This window comes from Sphaerodactylus townsendi, linkage group LG11, assembly GCF_021028975.2.
Source record: "Sphaerodactylus townsendi isolate TG3544 linkage group LG11, MPM_Stown_v2.3, whole genome shotgun sequence".
NCBI lineage: Eukaryota > Metazoa > Chordata > Lepidosauria > Squamata > Sphaerodactylidae > Sphaerodactylus > Sphaerodactylus townsendi.
This window is the reverse complement of record NC_059435.1, coordinates 75,719,444-75,742,163: the sequence shown is the minus strand read 5'-3', so window position 1 is coordinate 75,742,163 and position 22,720 is coordinate 75,719,444. Positions and strand designations below refer to the sequence as shown.

General features: G+C 46.9%; 2 protein-coding genes across 2 annotated transcripts; one reads left to right on the top strand and one right to left on the bottom strand.

Moving 5' to 3' along the window:
- Window positions 1-1,861: 1,861 nt before the first annotated feature.
- LOC125440654 (synaptosomal-associated protein 47-like) lies at window positions 1,862-4,527 on the bottom strand. The gene is made up of 2 exons (XM_048510511.1): window positions 4,026-4,527; window positions 1,862-1,911 (listed from the first exon to the last, which is right to left on the bottom strand). The coding sequence occupies exons 1-2, from the start codon at window positions 4,525-4,527 to the stop codon at window positions 1,862-1,864; spliced, it is 552 nt and encodes a 183-aa protein (XP_048366468.1).
- Window positions 4,528-7,952: 3,425 nt separating this feature from the next.
- LOC125440653 (synaptosomal-associated protein 47-like) lies at window positions 7,953-19,589 on the top strand. Its single transcript, XM_048510510.1, has 3 exons — window positions 7,953-7,992; window positions 9,571-9,710; window positions 18,568-19,589. The coding sequence occupies exons 1-3, from the start codon at window positions 7,953-7,955 to the stop codon at window positions 18,712-18,714; spliced, it is 327 nt and encodes a 108-aa protein (XP_048366467.1). The 3' UTR covers window positions 18,715-19,589.
- The last annotated feature ends 3,131 nt before the right edge of the window (window positions 19,590-22,720 follow it).

Genomic DNA, 22,720 nt, shown 5'->3' with positions numbered 1-22,720 from the left:
AAAGGGGCTTACAATCTCCTTGCACTTCCTCCCTCACAACAAACACCCTGTGACGTAGGTGGGGCTGAGAGAGCTCCGAAAAGCTGTGACTAGCCCAAGGTCACCCAGCTGGCGTGTGTGGGAGTGCACAGGCTAATCTGAATTCCCCAGATAAGCCTCCACAGTTTAGGCAGCAGAGCTGGGAATCAAACCCGGTTCCTCCAGATTAGATACACGAGCTCTTAACCTCCTACGCCACTACTGCGTGCAAAGAAGAAGATTTCTACCCCCACCCCATCCAAATACCCCATCTACCCCATCTCCCATCCAAATACCAATCCTGCCTAGCTTCAAGTTCTGATGAGATCAGGCTAGTCTGGAGTATTATGACGGCTATTCTCATAGTCTGAGCTATTTGGTGCTGACATCAGATTTTTAAAAATCAGCAATTAAAATTCATGTAGGAAGACGGCTGGCATTTAAGTCTATCAAAACCACAGTTTAGCAGAAGGGGAATTTTTCACTTTTGACGTTACCTGGTGAGGTTTAGACTTATGAACACCTTGATGCTTAAAAAGGGCACAGAATTAGTTAAGATGGTCTGCCGCATAAGAACAAGCCAGCTGGATCAGACCAGAGTCCATCTAGTCCAGCTCTCTGCTACTCGCAGTGGCCCACCAGGTGCCTTTGGGAGCTCACATGCAGGATGTGAAAGCAATGGCCTTCTGCGGCTGTTGCTCCCGAGCACCTGACTGTTAAGGCATTTGCAATCTCAGATCAAAGAGGATCAAGATTGGTAGCCATAAATTGACTTCTCCTCCATAAATCTGTCCAAGCCGCTTTTAAAGCTATCCAGGTTAGTGGCCATCACCACCTCCTGTGGCAGCATATTCCAAACACCAATCACGAGTTACGTGAAGAAGTGTTTCCTTTTCTTAGTCCTAATTCTCCCCCCCAGCATTTTCAATGAATGCCCCCTGGTTCTCGTATTGTGAGAAAGAGAGAAAAATTTCTCTCTGTCAACATTTTCTACCCAATGCATAATTTCCTCAAGAGGCTGGTGCCTGTAGAAAATGAAAAGATTGCAACCTTTCTGCCTCAAGTATCAGCAGTAAAGGTGGACTAAAAAGTAAAAACATGCAAACATGTGGTGTTCATGCATACATGTATCTTCTTCTGAGTGAGGTATGGGAATGATAGTGTTACTTGATAGGAAAACTACAATTCAAGCAGCTCAATTATGTTTGTCCATGAAAGTTAGGGAGATGTGTATGAGATATGCTTATTTTGTTCTCCACTTGCCCAAATTTATTTTAGAAAACACACAATTTTCTGCCCAAAAGAGGTCCACAAAAGGGATGGAGAAGAAGGAGAAACGGGCATGGGAGTTGGCTGCCATCTAGCGGCAAAGGACACACAAACAGGAAGACAGGGGAAGATGACTGCAGCAACTTTGGAAAGAGCTACAAAAGTCAGAGTTTCCACAGCTTCTGACGTTCCCTTATTGATGTTTCCTACTAACAGTAAACACCACTAGTGGGGGAAGAACATAAAACATGTCAACTTCTGAACTCCAAAGTGGAGTGCAGCAATGGGGAGGACCCTTTCAAACAGGACCACAAAAACAGTTTTATACAGCTAGCAATTAAGTCAAATCAGGAACTGAACATTAATTTGCTTGGATGTAACTTGGTGCTTAACAACCAGAAAGCTGTGTTTTTTTCCTTTGAGCTGTTACTGTGACTTTGACTTCCAGGTGTCTGGGAGTTATTTCCTCCGAAATTAACAAGCTTTTCCAAGCGCCGGACCTCAGCCGCTAGTCAACAAGAAATCACTTTAATCCCTGCTGAAATCTAATTTTAGCACAGAGCACAGCAGCACACTATTTCTCAACAGGTTGGCTTGCAAATGCATTGGGGTTTTTAGCAAATTCTTAAAGAGATACACATTATCAGGGATTGGGTATACTGAGGACATCAGAGTGTGTCCATCTTCAGCAGAAAGGGAGTCCAGATGCTGCGGTGAATTGTGGACAAATAATTTAACTTGCATCACCTGTGCTCGCAGGCAATACGGGGCATTTCCACAAAAATTGTAGGAGGAAATTATCTGATGGTCTGAAGTCAAGAATGTAGTGAGCAGGCGAGAAGCACTAGGTGCAATGGGGAAGCGGTTGAAGGCAAGGCGGGGGCGGGGCGGGAATGCATACAAATGGAGAACCACCTTCCTATCAATGACAAAAAGCGACAACAGGAAGAAAATACAGGAAAAGTCTACAGCCTGGCAGAGAATATATGAATTGCAGATTTTTTTTTAAAAAAAGAAAGGCTCAAAACAGACTCTGGTTTTGCACACCAAGAACCAAGATGTTAGATGGCAGCAACAAAGAGTGCCCAAACAGAAACAGGGGGTCTTGGGAACAGAACATTTGGGAGTCCTCACGTCAGGGAGAACTCAATCCAGAAGACCTTCCTTTTGGGTCCAGCACCACCTGGGACACAAGTTTTATGGCATATAAACTGTTCAGAAGAAGACAAAGAGTTTGGATTTATACCCCACCTTTCTTTCCTGTAAGGAGACTCAAGGTGGCTCACAAGCTCCTTTCCCTCCCTCTCCCCACAACAGACACCTTGTAGGTGGGGCTGAGAGAGTTCAGAGAGAACAGGGACTAGCCCAAGGTCACCCAACAGGAATGTAGGAGTACAGAAACACACCTGGTTCACCAGATAAACCTCTGCCACTCAGGTGGAGGAGTGGGGAATCAAACCCTGTTCCCCAGATTAGAGTGCACCTGCTCTTAACCACTACGCCACGCTGGCTCCTAATTCATCTTGGACAGAAGGCTGGGAAGCTCTTGATTCAAATAACACAGCCCAACAATCAGATTAAAAGGCCTGAGGCAAAACAGCCTCTTCCGTCCACCAGCAACAGACAGGTGGTACTAATCTATTATTATTATTATTATTATTATTATTATTATTGTTGTTGTTGTTGTTGTTGTTGTTGTTGTTGTTGTTGTTGTTGTTGTTGTTGTTTGTTGTTGTTGTTTAATCCTGTATACCGCCCTCCCCCGGAGGGCTCAGGGTGGTTAACAGCATGAATACAAGTAAACACAAAATTACCTAATCAATTAACCATAAATAGATAAATAAATATAGACTCTATACATATTAAAATACAAAACTCCATTAAAATACAACGTTCTAAGTTACAAAAAAACCAACAACAGATGGCGTCTCACAACTAAGCCCCCCTGAGAGAGGGGCGGTTGGATTCACCGATGTTATGAAGAGGGGGTGGGGGCGATCAGCGGCTGGCCTCCCCAAAAGCCCGGTGGAACAGCTTGGTCTTACAGGCCCTGCGGAACTCATTAAGGACCCGCAGGGCCCAGATAGCTGGAGGGAGAGCGTTCCACCAGGCAGGGGCCAGGACTGTAAAGGCCCTGGCCCGGGTGGAGGCCAGCCGCATCACTGAGGGGCCGGGGACCAACAGTAGATCGGCCTCTGCTGAGCGCAGAGGCTGAATTGGGACATATAGGGCAGTTCTTGCATCTATGAAGAAGTGTTTGGATTTATATCCCCCCTTTCTCTCCTGCAGGAGACTCAAAGGGGTTTACAATCTTCTTGCCCTTCCCCCCTCACAACAAACTCCCTGTGAGGTAGGTGGGGCTGAGAGAGCTCCGAGAAGCTCTGACTAGCCCAAGGTCACCCAGGTGGTATGTGTGGGAGTGTACAGGCTAATCTGAATTCCCCAGAGAAGCCTCCACAGCTCAGGCGGCAGAGCTGGGAATCAAACCAGGTTCCTCCAGATTAGATACACGAGCTCTTAACCTCCTGCGCCACTGCTGCTCCTATCTTACAGTTCTCTTTGCATGGTTTACTCAGATCCTCTCTTTGAACCTCTGAATGCTTGAAAATGCTCCATCAACTCAAAGTATCTTATTACGCAATAAACGAAATAGTCTTCCTAAATGTACTCCATTTATTTGGGAGGAGGGGAACTAGCGTTGTTGATATGTGACCAACCAGCATCCTTCTGTTCCATACCTGCTTGCCAAATAGAAGAGCCAGCTTCCTCCTGAGGTGTCTTCCGTGCTCCAACGAGCCCCAGAGCGTCCTCCATGAACTGCATTTTCTTGCTGAACTGCACCTCTAAGACAGGGATGGCTTCGGGCATCTTCGCCGACAACAGCCGATAGCTGATGTCTGGCTTCCCGATGAACCGCTGGCGGATGCTGATTTCGTACGGAGTGTGGACTTTGATGTCATCCACGTCCTTCTTGTCAAATCGGTGAAGGAGCTGAGAACAGGAGTCGCTGATCTCCAGGCCAGAAGCGAGGAGGGCGAGTTTGCCAGGTTTCACGCTAGAATCGGTCCTTTCAGTTATAACAACTGGGATGCGCAATATTGTACCATCGTTGTTTCTGGAACCTGGAACCGAGGGGGCTTCCTTCGGCTTTGTGTCTAATGTGCCCTTCAAAAGTTTGCCACCAAAAGGCCACCAATGCGGCGATTCGAGTTCCGACAATAACCTGTCAAGAAAAGACATGCGGTGGGTTTAGAAGCGTGTTTCTTATGCTAGCAGTAAAGCCTGTGGTACAAACAAATTAAATGAAAATTGTTGGGTTAAGAACATAAGAACGTAAGAACAAGCCAGCCGGATCAGACCAGAGTCCATCTAGTCCAGCACTCTGCTACTCGCAGTGGCCCACCAGGTGCCTTTGGGAGCTCACATGCAGGAGGTGAAAGCAACGGCCTTCTGCGGCTTTTGCTCCCGAGCACCTGGACTGTTAAGGCATTTGCAATCTCAGATCAAAGAGGATCAAGATTGGTAGCCATAAATTGACTTCTCCTCCATAAATCTATTCAAGCCCTCCGCTTGGAGCTCTTCACAATCCTTTGTGGTTCTCACCACCCTACATAATTTGGTATCATCCGCAAACTTGGCCACCATGCTACCCACCCCTACTTCCAGGTCATTTATGAATAGGTTAAAGAGCACTGGTCCCAAAACGGATCCTTGGGGGACACCACCCCTACATCTCTCCATTGTGAGAATTTCCTATTTACACCCACTCTTTGCTTCCTGTTTCTCAACCAGTTTTTAATCCATAGGTGGATTTCCCCTTTTATTCCTTGATTGCTGAGTTTTCTCAATAAACTCTGGTGAGGAACTTTGTCAAAAGCCTTTTGGTCCCAAAACGGATCCTTGGGGGGACACCACTCCCGACATCTCTCCATTGTGAGAATTTCCCATTTACACCCACTCTTTGCTTCCTGTTTCTCAACCAGTTTTTAATCCATAGGAGGATTTCCCCTCTTATTCCTTCGTTGCTGAGTTTTCTCAATAATCTCTGGTGAGGAACTTTGTCAAAAGCCTTTTGGAAATCCAAGCAGACAATGTCCACTGGTTCCCCCTTATCCACGTGCTTGTTTACACCCTCAAAGAACTCTAGTAAGTTTGTAAGACAGGATTTGCCTCTGCAAAAGCCATGCTAACTCTTTCTCAGCAGGTCTTGCTTTTCTACATGTTTTAAAATTTTATCTTTAATGACAGATTCTACTAATTTACCAGGAACAGATGTCAAACTGACTGGCCTGTAATTTCCCGGGTCCCCCCTAGATCCTTTCTTAAGGGGGGGGGGGTGGGGGGGGGGGGGGGGGGTGGGGGGGGGGGGGGGTGGGGGGGGGCGGGGTTGGGGGGTGGGGGGGGGGGGGGGGGGGGGGGGGGGGGCGGGCTGTGGGGGGAGGGGGGGGGGGGGGGGGTGCCCTTCGAGGGGGGGGGGGGGGTGGGGGGGGGGGGGGGTGGGGGGGGGGGGGGGTGGGGGGGGGGGGGGGTGGGGGGGGGGGGGGGTGGGGGGGGGGGGGGGGGGGGGGGGGGGGGGGTGGGGGGGGGGGGGGGTGGGGGGGGGGGGGGGTGTGGGGGGGGGGGGGTGCGCGCGCGCGGGGGGGGGGCGGGGGGGGGGGGGGGGGGGGGGGGCGGGTTCGGGGGGGGGGGGGGTGGCGGGGCGGGGGCGCGGGGGGGGGGGGGGGGGGGGGGGGGGGGGGGTGGGAGATTGCAAATGCCTTAACAGTCCAGGTGCTCGGGAGCAACAGCCACAGAAGGCCATTGCTTTCACATCCTACATGTGAACTCCCAAAGGCACCTGGTGGGCCACTGCGAGTAGCAGAGAGCTGGACTAGATGGACTCTGGTCTGATCCAGCTGGCTTGTTCTTATGTTCTTATGTTCTTATGTTCTTAAACTTTAATAGATTCTTTAGAGAAGGCTGCATACTCAAAAAACAACAACAGCTCACTTCTGGTTTTCCTAAGTAATTTGACCTTGGCAGATAGTAATGTTCTTAGCTGCTTAACAAGAAGAAGAAGAAGAGTTTGGATTTATATCCCCCCTTTCTCTCCTGCAGGAGACTCAAAGGGGCTGACAATCTCCTTGCCGTTCCCCCCTCACAACAAACACCCTGTGAGGTAGGTGGGGCTGAGAGAGCTCCGAGAAGCTGTGACTAGCCCAAGGTCACCCAGCTGGCGTGTGTGGGCTAATCTGTACAGGCTAATCTGAATTCCCCAGATAAGCCTCCACAGCTCAGGCGGCAGAGCTGGGAATCCAAACCCGGTTCCTCCAGATTAGATACACGAGCTCTTAACCTCCTACGCCACTGCTGCTCCTTTCTGGGTCAGACCAAGAGCTCCTTTCTGGGTCAGACCAACAACTACCTTTCTGGGTCAGACCAAGCGCCCCCCAAAATCCAGCAATCTTCTTCCAGCATTGGCCAGACCAGGTCCACTTTCAGCAGCTGTTTGTGGTACTGACATGCACCTGTAAACCCAGGTGTAAACCCAGGTGCTTCTGAAGTTTATCTGAATGTTTTTGAGTCAACCTGACATGGTGCTGCATGAAAGAGCAAAGTGCTGTGCTTGCATTTTATTTGTGCTCCATCAGGTGTCACTGCGCGGCTGCCTTTCCTAGCAGCTGGAAAGTGTCCCCTCCCATAGGTCTTTTTGAAAAGCAAACCAGTCCAGTAGCACCTTAAAGGCTAGCAGTGCTAACATTTTCAACTGGTGGCCCTTTTAAACAGTAATTCCAAAGGGGTAGCCAAATTAGTCTATTGTAGCAAAAGAAGACAGAAGTCCATTCACACTTGGAGTCCTGTGTCCAGTTCTGGTCGCCGTATCTCAAAAAGGATATTGAGGAGATAGAAAAAGTGCAGAGAAGGGCAACACGGATGATTGAGGGACTGGAGCACCTTCCTTATGAGGAGAGGCTGCAGCGTTTGGGACTCTTTAGTTTGGAGAGGAGACGGCTGAGGGGGGATATGATTGAAGTCTATAAAATTATACATGGGGTAGAAAATGTTGACAGAGAGAAATTTTTCTCTCTTTCTCACAATACTAGAACCAGGGGGCATCCGTTGAAAATGCGGGGGAATTAGGACTAATAAAAGGAAACACTTCTTCACGCAACGTGTGATTGGTGTTTGGAATATGCTGCCACATATGGTGGTGATGGCCACTAACCTGGATAGCTTTAAAAGGGGCTTGGACAGATTTATGGAGGAGAGGTCGATTTATGGCTACCAATCTTGATCCTCTTTGATCTGAGATTGCAAATGCCTTAACAGACCAGGTGATCGGGAGCAACAGCCGCAGAAGGCCATTGCTTTCACATCCTGCAGGTGAGCTCCCAAAGGCACCTGGTGGGCCACTGCGAGTAGCAGAGAGCTGGACTAGATGGAGTCTGGTCTGATCCAGCTGGCTTGTTCTTATGTTCTCATGTTCTGTTAATGTTGCTACATCAGAAGTGTTGATTCTCTGGTGATGGCAAGCTACCCTGGTTTGACTGGAAGGGATCCAAACTAGTTAAGTTGCGTGCAAGTCTTGTTTGGATGGAAGGGATCCAAGCGATACTCTGCCCCACTGAAAGATCTCAGGAGATCTGTGAATTGATCTGCCATTTCCTGGACTGTTTAGTTCTAGAATGCTCCGCTTGGGTCCTAGTGCCTGGGGCATAGCCCTAGGTAAGCACAAGGACCCAAGCAGAGCGCTCTAGAACATAGACAATCCAGGAAATGGCAGATCAATTCACAAATCTCCTGAGATCTTTCAGTGGGGCAGCATATAGCAAAGATTTTTCCATGAATCCTTTCTGTCGTTTGGATGAGGCTCTAAGACCAGTGGTTGGCAGACCAAGAGAGCCCCTGTTGAAATTTCCACTTCCTCAACACAGCCAGCAGAGCAAAGTTTGCCCATAACCCTCAGCGTTTTCCTGACACTGGCAACATCAGAGAGTGCTGTGGAGCTGGCAATTGTATTATTATTATTATTATTATTATTATTATTATTATTATTATTATTATTATTATTATTATTATTATTATTATTATTATTACTACTACTACTACTACTACTACTACTACTACTATTATTATTATTATTATTATTATTATTATTATTATTATTATTATTATTATTATTATTATTATTTAATTTTGTTTACTATCATACCTGCCAGTTCTTTAGATGGTTGTGGGCCTTTCATTACAATTTGCGCCCTACCCAGAGGCCTAGGAAGTAATTTATTGGTATAGCATTTGTATAGATCCCAGCAGGGCTGCCTTTTATTATTATTTTATTATTATTATTATTATTACTACTACTACTACCACTACTATTATTATTATTATTACTATTGGTATTAGTATTTCAATTTATATCCCGCTCTCCCCAACGAGTGGGATCAGAGCAGTTAACAATCCTCACAAAATACAATCTTAAATAATAAATTAAAAAAAACATTTAAATTTAACCATCTGATTACGTAAGCTATGCCAGGTGGTGCATCAGGGTGGCGTAGCGCCATATCTCCTCATTTCAGTGCTGGATTAATAAAGGAGGAGAAAGGGGAAAGGAGGCCAGCTAAGATGGACAATAAACGGCCGTAACTGTCCTCAACTGTAAGACTTGGTGGAATAGCTCCCTTTTGCAGAACTGAGACAACGTAATCAGAGCACAAGACAACTTGACCCCCGTTTTACAGAGCTGCCATTTTCAGCAGCAGCTCCTGGAGGGAAGATTTAAGAATATGGAACGTTCTAAAAGAGTTTGTTCGTGTGATATGACTACGGTTGAAACACTTGACCATTCTGTTTCTATGCCCTAAATACAATAAGATACCCATGAAATACATGAATTCCATTTTCTTGCAAAGTTCTCAGTGGCATGAGTGTCATAAAATTCCCAATCTCCTGAACAGCTCTGATGTGCTCTTTTGTGAAACTGTGGCAAATTTTATACTGGAAATTAGTAGTTTTAACTGCATTTCTTAACCTTGTTTTGTTTTAAAATGTTGTCCTGTTTTATATGCCAATAAAGGCTTGTGTTGTTGTATAGGAGAGATAGCAGATTATAAATTTTATTTACAATTTATAGTCTGCATTTCTCATTAAGACTCAATGAATATTACAGCAGCAGCTCCCGTGGCTGTGCTCGTAGATGTGAAGAAACGCTTCCTAGAAACCCCTCTTTCAAAATGTGTAATGGTGGAGGGATGTGCAGCAGGGAACTTGAGTTTCAACCTCCTTTTGTCCCCCTTGCAGCCACAGGTCTCATAGGAAGCGTGATGCACACCGGATCGACACCATCGCCCTCTCAGGGAGCCAGTGGAGGGAGCCAGCAGGTTCAGCTGCAGAAGCAAGAGGAGGTGGTTTCGCAGTCGGAGGCTCAAGAGCTGAAACGGGTAAGCCGGCAAAGCAGCCACGGAAACCACACCAAGCAGGCAAGCTGGTATCTTATGGGCCTGTTTTCCCTCTAAAACAGGGGTCTTCAAACTATGCCCCCCCCCCAGATGTTCATGAACTACAATTCCCATCAGCCCTGCCACTTGGCCATGCTGACGGGCTGATGGGAATTGTAGTCCACGCACATCTGGAGGGCCATAGTTTGAAGACTCCTGCTCTAAAAGCTGACCCTCTTTTGCTTCATAGAACACAATGGGCATGTCTGGGTAGCGCGACTGTCTCTCTCCCATCGGCCGTGCTTACATTTCTAATGACGTGGCCCTGTTTAACACAGGCCTCAATACATTCTCTTTGGCTCCAGGAGCCGTCCCCAAATTTAAGAGTCAGATTCCTTCTTAAGCCTTTGGGGGGGGGACTGCACTGTAATCCTCATCTTTTCTACTGTCTGTTAGCACAAAATCTTACACCCAACTTCTTCATAGTGTCTCATAATTTTATTAAAGCCATGACACATGTATTGTATTTTATAAATAAATATGTCACAACCCTGAGGGTTCAGTGGTTCAGGCAAGATTGGTATCCCGTGAGTGCATCCTAAGATACAAGCCACTGAGGGAGCAAGCTTGTTTTCTGCTGCTCCAGAGGCTAGGGCCAGGAGTAATGGGTTCAAGGTGGAGGAAAAGAGATCCCACCTAAACATCAGGAAGAACTTCCTGACGGTAAGGGCTGTTTGACAGTGGAATGCACTGTCTCGGAGTGTGGTGGAGTCTCCTTCTTTGGAGGCCTGATGAACGTATGTCAGGAGTGCTTTGATTGTGTGTTCCTGCATTGCAGGGGGTTGGACTTTTTAAAAAAAATATATTTTTTTTATTGTATTGTTTGAAATAATCGTTCTATTTACATCTTTCTGATATAATTTCCAAACAATACATTTTCCCTTTTTTCCCTCCGACCCTCCCCTAATATAGTGTTTTACTTTTCTTTAGCCAAACAGCAGTAAGTTCATTCGTTGTTGTCTTCTTATCCATATGTCTTCTTTGACTCCCGTCTCCTTCATCCAATTCTCATAACTTGTCCATATCTTCCATATTTCATTCTGTTTTTCTTGCCATGTTTTATTCTTTGATGATATTTCAAAGGGGGGTTGGACTTGATGGCTTTTGGGGTCTCTGCGCAGTGGCGCAGTGGCTAAGAGCAGGTGCACTCTGCCGCCTGAGCTGTGGAGGCTTCTCTGGGGAATTCAAATTAGCCTGTGCACTCCCACCAATGCCAGCTGGGTGACCTGGGGCTAGTCACAGCTTCTCAGAGCTCTCTCAGCCCCACCCACCTCACAGGGTGTTTATTGTGAGGATGGAAGGGCAAGGAGATTGTAAGCCCCTTTGAGTCTCCCACAGGAGAGAAAGGGGGGATATAAATCTAAACTCTTCTCCTTCTTCCAACTCTCTGACTCTATGATTGAGTCTAATTTGAAATCCAGTTCTCCACACCCATCCTTTCCACTCCTGCCACTGTACAAAATCATTGGGTCTCCATTTGTTCTCTTAGGCTCATTCCGCACATGCAAAATAATGCACTTTCAAACTGCTTTCGATGCTCTTTGAAGCTGTGCGGAATAGCAAAATCCACTTGCAAACAGTTGTGAAAGTAGTTTGAAAATGCATTATTCTGCGTGTGCGGACGGGGCCTTAGATATTTGCTGTACAACCTTTCCTGTGCATAAGACCTTTGAGCTGTTCCCAGAGGCTCCTTTTCTCCAGCTTCAGCACCTGAAGCTTGACTGTGTCCGATGAAAAAGTCCTGCCACACAGACCGAGCAAAACTGCCTGTAGAGCGAAATGTCAGCGTCTGGATTCAGTTGTCTTTCACAGGCCCGAAACAGCTGCGTGTTTGTATACGTTTCCAGTGGCAGCCAGGAACCGGGGCCGGCGTTTTCAGAATGCAATATTTTTCATTCACTAGAGTGAAGGCATAGCCAGCGCATTAGACGGTGGATGCAGACTGCGTTCAGCTGCAGCAGAAAATGTAGCGGTTTATTTAGAGTGTTGCCCTTGTCAAGTTAGCTAATCCATTCTAATTTTAAAATGGCTCGGTGCCTTCCCTCGTGGAAGACCAGAAAAGAGGAGGTGGGGGATAGCAGCTGGGTTTCATGAGATACTGGGCTTCTGGCAGAGATCGCTGGAAGTACCACTTTCAGTTCTGAGTAGACTGTGCCAAGCCTGTTTCCAGCCTTTCTCTGCAAATACAGAGTTGAAATACATCGGGTTGCCCCCCCCCCTTTTTTTTTAAGAAGCAGGCCAGTAGCCTGGGTGAAGGGTTGCTGGATTGAGGCCTGCTGCTGGATAAACAGCAGTTCAATGTAGCAGTTCAATGTAGCAAAATGTAAAGTGATGCACACAGGGGCAAAAAATCCAAACTTCACATACACGCTACAGGGGTCAGTGCTATCAGTCACAGACCAGGAAAGGGATTTGGGCGTCTTAGTTGATAGTTCCATGGGAATGTCAACTCAATGCATGGCAGCTGTGAAAAAGGCAAACTCTATGCTGGGAATAATTAGGAAGAGGAGTTGATATTATTAAAACTGCAAAAGATTGCTTGATGCCCTTATATAAAGCATCAGGTGGTCGCGACCCGCACTTGGAGTTACTTGTGTTCAGTTCTGAGTCGCCACATCCTCAAAAAGGATATCGAAGAGATAGAAAAAGAAGTGCAGAGAAGGGCAAATGAGGATGATTGAGGGGACTGGAGCACCTTCCTTATGAGGAGAGATGCTGCAGCGTTTGGGACTCTTTAGTTTGGAGAGGAGACGTCTGAGGGGGGATATGATTGAAGTCTATAAAATTATGCATGGGGTAGAAAATGTTGACAGAAAGAAATTTTTCTCTCTTTCTCACAATACTAGTACCAGGAGCATTCATTGAAAATGCTGGGGGGAAGAATTAGGACTAATAAAAGGAAACACTTCTTCACGTAATGTGTGATTGGTGTTTGGAATATGCTGCCACAGGAGGTGGTGATGGCCACTAACCTGGACAGCTTTAAAAGGGGCTTGGACAGATTTATGGAGGAGAAGTCAATTTATGGCTACCAATCTTGATCCTCTTTGATCTGAGATTGCAAATGCCTTAACAGACCAGGTGATCGGGAGCAACTGCCGCAGAAGGCCATTGCTTTCACCTCCTGCAGGTGAGCTTCCAGAGGCACCTGGTGGGCCACTGCGAGTAGCAGAGAGCTGGACTAGATGGACTCTGGTCTGATCCAGCTGGCTTGTTCTTATGTTCTTAAGCAGGTTGCAGTGGTGTGCAGGGATGCCTTTTACCAGCTGCAGCTTTTCCTGCACAGAAAAGATCCGGCCGTTACGCAGTTCATCCCCCTGGGAACATCTCGGTTAGGTTACTGCAAAGAACTGCAAGTGGCGCTGCCCTTGAAAAGTGTGTGGAAACATCTTTCAGTACAGAATGCTGCAGCCAAAAACGTTGTCCGGAGTGACTCACGGGGCCATTTTCAGCAGTATCCACCAAGCATTTTGGCAAATTGTGGCAAGATCTGAACCCCTAGCAGCTTAATACAGCTTCTCCTGAAGTATATCCTGATCTAGGACTTGAGCTGGCCAAGAACGCAGCCGCCCATTTCTTGCATCCTCAGGAGGAAACGGACTGTGGGGGATAAGCTGCCTTTCGGGGAGCCCGAGCCACCCCTCCCAACCTCCTCATGGGGAATGGTGGTGAAGCATCAGAGCAACCCTGAATCACGGTGTTCAAGTGGATGTTCAACCCCTTCAGTTTGGCAACTCCTCCGTTAGTCAAATGCACGGCACATGCCATTGCTTCACTGTGGATTTGGCATTGCCCTCAAAAGCTCGGGGTTCTTTTTTAGCGATCGTGTTTGTAGCTGTCATCTTAGTTTAGCTATACATGAGGGAAGGAAGCCCCATTGAGTTCCTGCGGTCGCGCTTCTGTCTAACTACCCAGGGCTGACATCATGTCACTGAAGGTGGGAGGGGATGGATAATATTAGCTCAGGCGCTGTGGTTGAGGAGAAGAGAGAGAGCGCTTGTTTGCTACCCTTTGGTTTGGCAGAATAAAGCCGGCGCACTTTTATTTCTGTTTTTATTTCCTCCAAATCCAGATCTTGTCCCACCTTAGAAGCCACGGTGGGTGGGATGCGGGGGGAGGATATCGATCTCCCTCCCCAACAACACGTGCAGGCACTATGTTTGGGTCTAATCCCCTTTTCTTACTCACCCTCTGGATTAATATAGATCCATCCAGCTCCGTTTTCACCACTCGGGGTATGACTTGTCAATAGCATGGGGAAGTGCTGTGGCCCAATGGAAGGACCTCTGCTTTGCGTACAAAGGTACCCAAGTTCAATCCCCGGCATCTCCAATAAGGATCAGGTTGTAGGTGATGTGAAAGACCTTTTTCTGCCTGAGACATTACGGGGTGGGGCGGGGCGGGGCGGGGCGGGGCGGGGTGGGGCGGAGCTGCTGCCAGGCTGAGCACACAGCACTGAACTTGAGGGACTGATGGTCTGATTGGCCAATGTGATCTCCAATCATCTAGAACTATTGCTGAGCCAAAAGTCCTTGGGGTTCAATTTTTGTATGAATCATTCTATAAATATCCCTCAAATCTATATTTTTTCCCACTAGCTCTCTGGAACATTTTTCACTATTCTTCTCTTTTATTATGTTGGGTAGTTTTTTCCAGTTACAGTCCTTGGAGCGATCCCAGTCAATCGGGGATCACATTCTAGGCATGTTGGCACGATCCCAGACAATCAGGGATCGCATTTTAGCAGCTTCATGCATGTCTGTGTGTGTTCAGCTTCATGGTACCACATGGGGTACCACATCATGTGGGGTACCACATCATTGGCCTTACATCCATGTGCTTCCGATCTGAGAAGAACATTGTGGCTTAGGCCGGGCCCTGTTAGAGGCCATGTTCACGTACCATTTCCTGGTCAGAAGACAAGAAGCAGTGAAATGTTATACCTTGGCCAGTTTATAGCTGTGGGAATCACTGTATGTGGAAACATTTTGGTCTGCGATTCACAAGCAGTGCCAATGAAAGGATCTTGGGCGGCAAGGAAGGGTTGGGAGGGCTTCAGGGAGTCTGTCTGAATTGATGTCAGCCATGCTGGGTAATTGTGACTAATGGTTTGATTTGTCGTAATGCAGCACGTGTATTGGACCTTATGAATCAAGCCCACGCCCTTTTCCCTTAGTTCAGCTGTTCCATTGGGCTGCAAAGCTTTCTCATGATTCAACTTTGTTTTTCCAAAGGGCATCTAAGTTGCAGGGTATTTGTCTTCTGTTGTGTTTACACCGTGACTATTTTTATGAAATTATAAGCAGGAAGAGGACCCATAAGCTTTGTAAGGGGCATCTCATTTTCCCCTCTATCACTGTTTCTTCTTTCCCTTACATCCTCTCACTTGTTTCCTCCTTTTCTCCTTCTTATACCCCAACCAACCTTCTTCAGCTATATTTAGTATTCACTTCATTCATATCCCCCCCTTTCTTTGCCCTGGGGACCCAAAGCAGGATTCTCCTCTCCTCCATTTTATTTTCAGAACAACCCTGTGAGGAAGGTTAGGCTGAATGTGTCTCACAGGCCCAGGTCACCCTGTCAGCGTCCACAAGAGAACGGGGATTTGAAGTTGGGCCTCCCAGATCCTCTGTTTAACTGTAACCACTACACCACACTGGCTTTTGTGTGATATCTGTTGTTGAATAGAAGCAATCGAGGAGGTCTTCTGATTGGCTGTGTAGATCAAAAGACTTCCTGTTAAACACCTGGGTGAGTCTTGCAAATTGTACAATAGCCAGTAACCCCGTTGTGTCTAGTGCAGTGATGGCGAACCTATGGGACGGGTGGCAGAGGTGGCACTCAGAACTCTATTAATGACCCGCGATGCAAACAGAGTTACTTTAAACACATCTAGGCTGTACAGGGCCACTGGGCTCGATTAATAGCATTAAACCTGAGACCTAGTTTTGGGGAAAGAAGTGAAGGCGCCCTGTTAAGCGCTATTGAAACCCACTGATTTTCATGCAAAGAACTAAACCACGATCATTTACCTGGAATTAAAGCTCAGTTGCTGTAATGGGACTTAGCTTCACGGTAGCCTCCTAGGGTAGTGATTCACCTGTTGGAAGAGTTGCATGGTTGCTTCAAAGCAAAGACATTGACTACCACCAAGCTTACTCCCAAGTAACGCACGCATCGGAGCCAACCGTTTTCCTGAACTAAAACCTCAGTATTCAGGTTAAATTGCTGTGTTGGCACTTTGCGATAAATAAGTCGGTTTTGAGTTGCAAATTGAGCACTCTGTCTTGAAAAGGTTTGCCATCACTGGTCTAGTGGGACCGGCAGCAGTGAGTCCTCTCTCAAAGGCCAAAACAGTCCTGTAAAGAGCCTGACACCACCCCCACCCCATCTTTTTCTGGCTGAAATGAAGGCTTGATGTTTGGCAATACTGTTACGATTGCCTAGCAACAACCACTGAGGGCATTCATTCCTTAAAGCTACAAATGCCATTTCTGACATTTTTTGTTTATTAGATTTCAGATTTTTCTGCAAGGCCTGTGTATGGCCCCAGTCTCTGGATTGAAGTGTCCACAGATGGGGCCATGTTGACAATTATATATATTGATACATGTGAAACCCTGAAGCTCTGGACTTATCATTGTATTTGTATAGTAGAGTGGAATCCAAAACGTGTAGCAGAGGGTGGGATGGTAAATATTTGGATAATTGACAGTTTTTCTTCCAATTGCGCTAGTATAGAGCTCGATGGGGACGGCTTGGTAGATTCATATAATTAACTGGTTTGGATGAACAGTGTTTCTTTTGTTCGTGTAAAATTATCAGATATTGAGGCACAGACTACCCAAGCCTGCTATCATGTCATTCAATCAAATTAAGTCTTCAGTTCTGAGTTGTAATTTTTCAGCGGTTTGCCAAAGCAGAGAGTTTGGCAAGAAGGGCTGTTGAGTCCTTTTGGAAGCTGGCTGAGGCCAAGCATCAGGGACCAGACAGCTTGTCATCATTTTACTCTACAAAAATTGTAGCTCCTGTCCATCTCTCCCCCCTCCTTCCATCTTTGGCCCAGTATTGGCATCCTTATTTTGTTTCCAACTCTCTGCAAGCCCCGAGAGCGGGAGTAAATCTTGCTGCTGCCAGTCACTCTACAAGCAAATGAAGTGGTGGGTTGGGGCAGCAGTGGCGTAGGAGGTTAAGAGCTCGTGTATCTAATCTGGAGGAACCAGGTTTGATTCCCAGCTCTGCCACCTGAGCTGTGGAGGCTTATCTGGGGAATTCAGATTAGCCTGGGCACTCCCACACACTCCAGCTGGGTGACCTTGGGCTAGTCACAGCTTCTCGGAGTTCTCTCAGCCCCACCTACCTCACAGGGTGTTTGTTGTGAGGGGGGAAGGACAAGGAGATTGTCAGCCCCTTTGAGTCTCCTGCAGGAGAGAAAGGGGGGTATAAATCCAAACTCTTCTTCTTCTCTTATATTTACTGCTTGCCTAATTGCAGATGAAAAGGAAGCGCAGTAGAGAGTGCAGAACTGGCAAGTTAGCAGCTCTCCGGTTTTTAAAGCATCCCAATTGAAATCAACACATTTTGGCCAGATCTTGATAAAGGCCATAATAAGGCAAATGATCTCTGCCCACTTCTAAAAAATAATAGGAAACATAAACCTGGAGTCCCTGGCATGTTGCCTGCTGGCATCCTGGCACCCACCAACACCTTTCTTGGTGCCAGTCACAATGTTTCTAGAAAATAGACCAGGCCATGGGACAACAGGGTTTCTCATTGGCTGTGTAAAAGCATCCTGTTAAAGAATTACTAGGACAGCTCCCTGCCATTTTGCGGTTGGTTCTGCCTTTTATTCATTCATTCATTCATTCATTCATTCATTCATTCATTCATTCATACATACATACATACATACATACATACATACATACATACATACATACATACATACAAACATACATACAAACAAACAAACAAACAAACAAACAAACAAACTAACTAACTAACTTATATACCGCCCAACCCCCGAAGGGCTCTGGGCGGTGAACAACGTAACATTCAAATACAGATAAACATAAAATCAAATATAAGTTAATCTCTAAATAATATAAATTAAAATGCAGCAATTAATACATAACATAACAATGCCCGCAATATCCCTCTTAAACCCTGCCGAGAGGAGAAAAGAAAGGGTGGGTCCAACAGATGGTAATGGACCCTAATTCCATAAAAATGGAAGAGGGGGGGCACTTTCAGTGGCCGGACACTCCAAAAGCCCGGCGGAACAGCTCCGTCTTGCAGGCCCTGCGGAAATCACCAAGATCCCGCAGGGCCCGAACAGCTGGAGGAAGAGTGTTCCACCAGGCAGGGGCCAGGGCTGTAAAGGTCCTGACCCAAGTGGAGGCCAGCCGCATCATGGAGGGGCCAGGGACTGTCAGTAGATTGGCCTCTGCTGAACGCAGAGGCCTAGTAGGGACATATGGGGTAATGCGGTCCCGAAGGTATGGGGGTCCCAGGCCGCATACGGCCTCTTGTGGCAGCCATTTTGCTGTGCTCATTACCTGTGCCCCAATTCCAGAGATGCCCGCAGGCACAAAAAGGTTGGAGGCCCTTAAGGTTGGATGTTGTACTTTGAAATGTGCTTAACGATCTTTCCTGTTCTCTGCCTTTGTATTTCTGTTGTTTAAATATTCGTTTTTAGTAAACAGTAAGAACGGTACGCAGGGAAAATGTGGAGTTTGTGCTAAACTTCCAACAAGATGTAAGCGAGTGACTCCAGCAAGCTAACCTTGTCTCCTGACAGATCCTGCGAAAACTGAAGACATTGGCCTTGGAAACGGAAACGGAACTGGAAAGGCAGGACGAAACCCTCGATGTCATCACGTCTTCCGTAGATCGAGCTACTATGAACATTGATAAGCAGAACCGTAGAATAAAAAAGCTAACATAATGTGTCTGAGGAGCCGGTTGTGATCCCAAAGGAGCAACTGCCCCTTGGCGTGCAAGCTGTAATAGTCTCTCATGTTGTGTTGTCCTGAAACTCTTGTAAGGGAGGGGTTTAGGATTACAGGGAGAAATGTATCAGCGGAGGTAGTTCAGAGAGGTCTTCTCTGCTATAAAACGAACATACTCTCCTGCCGAATTGTAGAGGTCTGTGAATTCCAGCAGAACGGAAGAGCTTCTCCATTGCATGTTTGTTGGTCACTTTTGAAAAGCGGATTTGTCCCAGGTTCTGTGGGAACTGAGATAATGCTGGGTTACGGCATGACGCCTCAAGAGGACGCAGATGTGTTCTTACAGAAAACCCTTAATTTGCCTGATGTATGACTCACGTTAATGTAAATTGGACTTTATGTATGCAGGGGGGTGGGGGTTGTACTTCCAGTAAGGGAGTTATTGGCATGTTTCAGGCTAAAATAATATGTGACCATCAAACCACTACAAACTAATTAGGTGGAAAGAATTCAAGATCATCAGTAGGTCCGACAAAATATCCTCTGGGTGTGCATTCGGTAACCGACTGGGTTTTTCCTGGCAAGAAGCCCTCATTTGATACATGAAAGTACCCTGCTTCCGATACACGGAGGTGCCATTAGCTATCCTGGCTAATTAGGGCTGAGAGACCATCCTCCGTGAATTTATTTAATCCCTTTTTAAAGCCATATAAGCTAACGGCAATCACCTGCTCGTGTACTCGGACTGACCTTCTAGTTCCTACCAATGACCTGGACCGATCTTTACGAGGCAAGGAGCCATTTTGAAAGCCAATGTTGCACCTTATGTATTTGAAAGGGAATAGCTATAGATTAAATGTCATTGATAAAACCTGTTGAATTAACTTTTTTTCAAAGATGTCTTCCTAGCCAAGAAATTGTTTTAACAGAATAGGTTTGAGACGTGATGTAGCATTGTATATATTTGTACTGTCCTGTTGTAGGGTCCGTGGTTTTAGATGTCCTGCTGCGTTATTCTTGGCAGGCGACTTACTTTGTGTCATTTTTTCCCCACTCTCGGATTGTAAAAGCTATATTTTCTGGTTTGGCTATGAGCTCTTAAAATGCCAGTTCCAATGAAAAGCCTGAGAGCCGGAAACACCGTTTGGGTCATATTGCCAAAGTAATGGACTTGACTCTCTGATTCGGGCCAGGTTAAATTGCCGTTTCGGTTCGAGACTTCGCCGAACTCCGATCATGGACAAAAAAGATCCGTTGGCTCTGTCCAGTCTTAGCCTTGTGTGTCGTGCCTGTTTACACTTGCAAAGCAAATTGTAGAAAAGAGAAAACAGCGCTGCATGGAATTTTCTGCACACTTTGCTTTTCAACACAGAAGCTGCCGTTTCGGCCAGTAGACCCCTTTTGAAAAGAAGCTGTCCTGCCTTTAACATTTTGCATTTTTAAAGCCTTGTTTGCCTGCCTAATTTCTCAAGACCTCTGCTGCCTCCGTTCTGGTTTTGCTTTGTTTTATTTGAAAGCCTCGATGCTACACGGTGGCCAGCTAAGGATCACATTATAACGTAGCTTAATTAGCGAAGGCCTACGGCGGCATCACACAGAGCCAGTGAAGCAGTGCCCTCAGACTGAGCAAGGATTGGGAAGAGCACCTGTCCCAGGTAGCCATGCCGATCTTCCATCATGGCTGGTCAGACAGGCAGTTCCCAGCCAGTGCTTTTGAGTCAGCTCCGAGGTTTCTTAGCTAGGTGATCCTACGGGACGGCACGTTCATCCCTTTAAAAGTAATAACCGTTTACATCTGTTTACAGCTGTCATTATCTTGCCCGATTGCCAGTTTCATGTTGATGCACATTTCAGGGCTCATCTACGTCCTTCCCTTTTCAGCAACACGTGACTTGGACGGGATGATAGTTTCAGAGGGTGCCCATATTGGTCTCCAGCAGAACAGTTAGTTCTCCTGGATGGTGTAGGCCATCTTGTTTGGGTTGTTCTCTACCGTCAATCAAGGAGGCAGGAAATATACTTCGGTCACTTCCTGTAGGCGGGTCGTAGCCGTCTTGCCCCAGTATCTTCCTGCCTCGTCAGGGAGTGCAGCAAAATCCAGAAGCACCTGAGAGACCCGCAAAACTTCCAGCATGCGAACTTTCGAGAGTCAAAGCTCCCTTTGTTAGACACCTCTTGAAAGTTCATACCCCCCCCCCTATTTTGTTGGTCTTGAATCCTGCTGTTAGACTAGAACGAGTCTCCCTTTCACCCCCGCACCCACACAGTCTTCTTTCTCCTCTCCTCTGACCTTCCCCAGTTTCATTCAGTACTTTGGTGTCAGAGACTAGCTCTCTGTGGCAGGAGGTTTCACCTTCCAGAGCCCAACTTGCTCAGCTTGTCCTGCCCATTGAAATGGGAGAGCTGGTGTGGAATAGCCATTAGAGACCTGGATTTGAATCCCCACTGCCTTGGATGCTCCAAGGGTGGCTTCAGACCAGTCATGCACTCTCAGCCTGACCTACCCCACAGGGTTGTTGTGAGGGCAAAATGGAGGAGGAGAGCAGAATGACATAACCACTTTGGGCCCCCGTCTGGTACAAACAAAGGAAATAAGTGCTTTTTGAAGTCTAAGCGAACATGACGAAAGGAATCTGTTTGCTGCACATATAAAGTAGGGTTCCGGATGTTGTGTTCTGAAGATCTCCAGGCAAACAGACTCAGTTAGAAACGAAATCGATTTATTTGATTGGAGTTCAAGCTGATTACGTTGCCAGATCATTGCCAAGGCTAAAGTTTCGTGCCGAGCTCCCTCAACTAAGAGGGCTGTGCCCCCACCTTCTATGCCCCGTTGCTAAGCATCATCTCCCCCCTTTGCTCGTTCACAGACTTCTCTGTGCAACGCCATCCCTGGATAAGAAACCCCTTGCTCCGGCCTGGGAAAGGCATTGGCCATTCCTACATACATCCTCTAACACGGGGTGGGGGGCAATTATTTTTTCCATGGGAACGCATAAGAAACAGAAAATATTGTGGAGGGCCGGGCCAAAAGGCAGGGGGGCGAGGCACTTTTGAAAGCCCTGCAGAAGCCGGCAGCCAAGGCAACCGGCTTCTGCGGGGCTTTCAAAGGCGCCTCGCTCCCCACCAAGGCAGGGGGGTGAGGCGCTTTTGAAAGCCCCGCTGAAGCCGGCAGCCAAGGTAACCAGTTTCTGCAGGGCTTTCAAAGACCCCTCGCTCCCCACCAAGGCAGGGGGGCCCGTCAGGGTCATCCGGCGGGCCGGATGTGGCCCCTGGGCCGTATAATGCCCAGGTCTGCTCTAACATGAGCATTACCACACAGTGGAATCAGGAACAGTCCAGATGCCACAACGCCCCGTCCTCCCCTGCAAACGGCAAGACCAAACAGTAAGAACACTGGTCTTGACACTGGAAGACGGTTATCAGTCAAGGGAATTTCCTCCACTCTGGGTGTTTCACTGGACTCTTGACTATTCCACAGCCAGAAGTTACACTAATTACGTAGTGATGCTGCTAAATTGACTTGGCATGACCTAAAGAGAACGTTCCGACCATGGGCGTGTCCACTCCGCAGGGTCCTGTTACATTTCGTAGCAGCCCCAACGTCATAGGACTAGCTTCCAAGTCCTTAAGTTGGTACGGAGTCCAAGTGCAGTTTCAGCCGTGCAGTTGCTAATTTTATTTATTTTTATTTATTTATTTTTGAGTTTTTTATATTGCCCTTCCCCCAAAGGGCTCTGGGCGGTGAACAACATAGTAATATAACATCCAATTAAAACTCATTTAAAATAAACAACAGCGATCAACACATAAAAAAATACATCCTACATTTACAAGTCCTTTTCTGCCACCTGTGAGTTAGTTTCAGCAGGGATAGCTATCCCTGGATACTCTTCTATACGTATTGATAATAGAGGTCAGTTCGTTTACAGTACAGTAAATGGTGCTTTGTATGTCAAATCACGTTATTGTCTTAAGGAAAGGGAAATTGCAAAACTCTTTACA